At 48.2% G+C, this 4,574-nt stretch overlaps 1 protein-coding gene across 1 annotated transcript in view; it reads left to right on the top strand.

The window, feature by feature from the left end:
- Nucleotides 1-4,032, top strand: part of LOC127909054 (keratin-associated protein 16-1-like) — an 18,825-nt gene extending 14,793 nt beyond the window's left edge. Inside the window, exon 2 of the mRNA XM_052468930.1 lies at nucleotides 2,464-4,032. Coding sequence (XP_052324890.1) covers nucleotides 2,464-4,032 — 1,569 coding nt within the window. The remainder of the gene's footprint in view (nucleotides 1-2,463) is intronic.
- Nucleotides 4,033-4,574: the final 542 nt, after the last annotated feature.

The following is a 4,574-nucleotide window of genomic DNA, read 5'->3' as shown; positions in this document are numbered from 1 at the left end:
AGATACACCACTAGAGTGATACAGTAGATACAACACTAGAGTGGTACAGTAGATACACCACTAGAGTGATACAGTAGATACACCACTAGAGTGGTACAGTAGATACACCACTAGAGTGATACAGTAGATACACCACTAGAGTGATACAGTAGATACACCACTAGAGTGGTACAGTAGATACACCACTAGAGTGATACAGTAGATACACCACTAGAGTGATACAGTAGATACAACACTAGAGTGGTACAGTAGATACACCACTAGAGTGGTACAGTAGATAAACCACTAGAGTGGTACAGTAGATAAACCACTAGAGTGGTACAGTAGATACACCACTAGAGTGGTACAGTAGATACACCATTAGAGTGATACAGTAGATACACCACTAGAGTGATACAGTAGATACACCACTAGAGTGGTACAGTAGATACACCACTAGAGTGATACAGTAGATACACCATTAGAGTGATACAGTAGATACACCACTAGAGTGGTACAGTAGATACACCATTAGAGTGATACAGTAGATACACCACTAGAGTGATACAGTAGATACACCACTAGAGTGGTACAGTAGATACACCACTAGAGTGATACAGTAGATACACCACTAGAGTGATACAGCAGATACAACACTAGAGTGGTACAGTAGATACACCACTAGAGTGGTACAGTAGATAAACCACTAGAGTGGTACAGTAGATAAACCACTAGAGTGGTACAGTAGATAAACCACTAGAGTGGTACAGTAGATACACCACTAGAGTGGTACAGTAGATACACCACTAGAGTGGTACAGTAGATAAACCACTAGAGTGGTACAGTAGATAAACCACTAGAGTGGTACAGTAGATAAACCACTAGAGTGGTACAGTAGGTACAACACTAGAGTGGTACAGTAGGTACAACACTAGAGTGGTACAGTAGATACACCACTAGAGTGGTACAGTAGATACACCACTAGAGTGGTACAGTAGATACACCACTAGAGTGGTACAGTAGATAAACCACTAGAGTGGTACAGTAGATAAACCACTAGAGTGGTACAGTAGATACACCATTAGAGTGGTACAGTAGATACACCACTAGAGTGGTACAGTAGTTAACCACTAGAGTGGTACAGTAGATACACCATTAGAGTGGTACAGTAGATAAACCACTAGAGTGGTACAGTAGGTACAACACTAGAGTGGTACAGTAGATACACCACTAGAGTGGTACAGTAGATAAACCACTAGAGTGGTACAGTAGATAAACCACTAGAGTGGTACAGTAGGTACAACACTAGAGTGGTACAGTAGGTACAACACTAGAGTGGTACAGTAGATACACCACTAGAGTGGTACAGTAGATAAACCACTAGAGTGGTACAGTAGATAAACCACTAGAGTGGTACAGTAGGTACAACACTAGAGTGGTACAGTAGATACACCATTAGAGTGGTACAGTAGATACACCATTAGAGTGGTACAGTAGATACACCACTAGAGTGGTACAGTAGGTACAAGACTAGAGTGGTACAGTAGATACACCACTAGAATGGTACAGTAGATACACCACTAGAGTGGTACAGTAGGTACACCACTAGAGTGGTACAGTAGGTACAACACTAGAGTGGTACAGTAGATACACCACTAGAGTGGTACAGTAGATACACCACTAGAGTGATACGGCCACTGTCTGCCTGTCTGCTATCGTGATGACTGGAGGCTTATATAAGTTGGTGTGTGTGTTTGTGTGTGTGTGTTTGTGTGTGTGTGTGTGTGTGTGTGTGTGTGTGTGTGTGTGTGTGTGTGTGTGTGTGTGTGTGTGTGTGTGTGTGTGTGTGTGTGTGTGTGTGTGTGTGTGTGTGTGTGTGTGTGTGTGTGTGTGTGTGTTTGTGTGTGTGTCAGGGAGGAGTGTATACTGTGCAGACTGGGTGTAGAGTGACCTTATACAGTCTGTCTCTGTTTCTTACTTAGTGGTGTCTTACTTCCCATGATGCCAGGGATGCATTATAAACCACCTGTCTGTCTGTGTCCTGAATGCCTGAGGGAATAGACTCTGGTCTGCAGTAAGAGCACTCTCAGTAACACTACGTAATATTATTAATAGAACAAGCCGGGACGCTGCTGCCATTACAGTAGATACAAATATTACATTCAAATTCCTGCTCTTCCTTGATGATACCTTACTGGACTAGGACCATTCTTAGAACTCACTCGGTAGAGATCTGGATTCCTGGGTATGTGCGATTTTTGGGAAAAAATGTACAGTATTTCATATCATATTGAAATGAAGGCAGTATAGGTTGAGTCTTCCCTACTGGAAAACATGACATGTGAAACGACTTGATAACCTGCTTCCAATACATTTTAAATCTATTTAGGAAATAAAAATGCAAATGGGCTTTTTTTTCTGAAAGTAAAGACGGTGTAGAATTACATTTTTACGTGTTCCAATTCATAGTGTGTTATAATACAGACAGCCTGTCACCCCAGGTTGTTGGATCAGGCAGCCTGTCACCCCAGGTTGTTGGATCAGGCAGCCTGTCACCCCAGGTCGTTGGATCAGGCAGCCTGTCACCCCAGGTTGTTGGATCAGGCAGCCTTTCACCCCAGGTCATTGGATCAGGCAGCCTGTCACCCCAGGTTGTTGGATCAGGCAGCCTGTCACCCCAGGTCGTTGGATCAGGCAGCCTGTCACCCCAGGTTGTTGGATCAGGCAGCCTGTCACCCCAGGTTGTGGGATCAGTCAGCCTGTCACCCCAGGTCGTTGGATCAGGCAGCCTGTCACCCCAGCTTGTTGGATCAGTCAGCCTGTCAACCCAGGTCGTTGGATCAGGCAGCCTGCCAGCCCAGCTTGTTGGATCAGTCAGCTTGTCACCCCAGGTCGTTGGATCAGGCAGCCTGTCACCCCAGGTTGTTGGATCAGGCAGCCTGTCACCCCAGGTTGTTGGATCAGTCAGCCTGTCACCCCAGGTCGTTGGATCAGGCAGCCTGTCACCCCAGCTTGTTGGATCAGTCAGCCTGTCAACCCAGGTCGTTGGATCAGGCAGCCTGCCAGCCCAGCTTGTTGGATCAGTCAGCCTGTCACCCCAGGTTGTTGAACCAGGCAGCCTGTCACCCCAGGTTGTTGGATCAGGCAACCTGTCACCCCAGGTTGTTGGACCAGGCAGCCTGTCACCCCAGGTTGTTGGATCAGGCAGCCTGTCACCCCAGGTTGTTGGATCAGGCAACCTGTCACCCCAGGTTGTTGGATCAGGCAGCCTGTCACCCCAGGTTGTTGGACCAGGCAGCCTGTCACCCCAGGTTGTTGGATCAGGCAGCCTGTCACCCCAGGTTGTTGGATCAGGCAGCCTGTCACCCCAGGTTGTTGGATCAGGCAGCCTGTCACCCCAGGTTGTTGGACCAGGCAGCCTGTCACCCCAGGTTGTTGGACCAGGCAGCCTGTCACCCCAGGTTGTTGGATCAGGCAGCGTGTCACCCCAGGTTGTTGGACCAGGCAGCGTGTCACCCCAGGTTGTTGGATCAGGCAGCGTGTCACCCCAGGTTGTTGGATCAGGCAGCGTGTCACCCCATGTTGTTGGATCAGGCAGCGTGTCACCCCAGGTTGTTGGACCAGGCAGCGTGTCACGCCATGTTGTTGGATCAGGCAGCGTGTCACCCCAGGTTGTTGGACCAGGCAGCGTGTCACCCCATGTTGTTGGATCAGGCAGCGTGTCACCCCAGGTTGTTGGATCAGGCAGCGTGTCACCCCATGTTGTTGGATCAGGCAGCGTGTCACCCCAGGTTGTTGGATCAGGCAGCGTGTCACCCCAGGTTGTTGGACCAGGCAGCCTGTCACGCCATGTTGTTGGATCAGGCAGCCTGTCACCCCAGGTTGTTGGACCAGGCAGCCTGTCACCCCAGGTTGTTGGACCAGGCAGCCTGTCACCCCAGGTTGTTGGATCAGGCAGCGTGTCACCCCATGTTGTTGGATCAGGCAGCCTGTCACGCCATGTTGTTGGATCAGGCAGCCTGTCACCCCAGGTTGTTGGACCAGGCTGCTTAAGCAAAGACCACAGTATAAATCCTCATCATTACTGGCAGGGATAAATGCACATGCAATCTCCTCCACCACTAAAAATAGTCAAACTTCATCATCATTTTCTCTCTGCTGAACTTTGTGTGTGTGTTTGTGTGTGTGTGTGTGTATGCACGTGCGTGTATCTATCTGTGTGTGAAATCACAAGTTTATGTGTGTGGTTGTGCATGTGTCTGCATTTATGTGTGTGTGCGTGTGTGTCTATGTTTGTGTTTGTGTGTGTGTGTGTGTGTGTGTGTGGGGGGGTGCCTACATGCCTGTCTGTGTGTGTGTGTGTGGGGGGGCTACATGCCTGTCTGTGTGTGTGTGTGTCCTGTTCCAGTGACCTTCTCTTATCTAATTGAAAATGTTCAAATCCATCAGTGGTTCATCACCTCCTGAACTCAGATAATACCTTTTAGGTTCCCATCGTTCTCCTCCGCTCCTTTATCTTCCCAGAGCCCCTACGTCAAAAATGAGCTTAGCAAATAACCTTGGCAAGGATTATACTCACAGAAAACTTCAGTAAA

This window comes from Oncorhynchus keta, chromosome 19 (assembly GCF_023373465.1).
Source record: "Oncorhynchus keta strain PuntledgeMale-10-30-2019 chromosome 19, Oket_V2, whole genome shotgun sequence".
NCBI lineage: Eukaryota > Metazoa > Chordata > Actinopteri > Salmoniformes > Salmonidae > Oncorhynchus > Oncorhynchus keta.
This window is presented reverse-complemented; position numbering and strand designations above follow the sequence as displayed.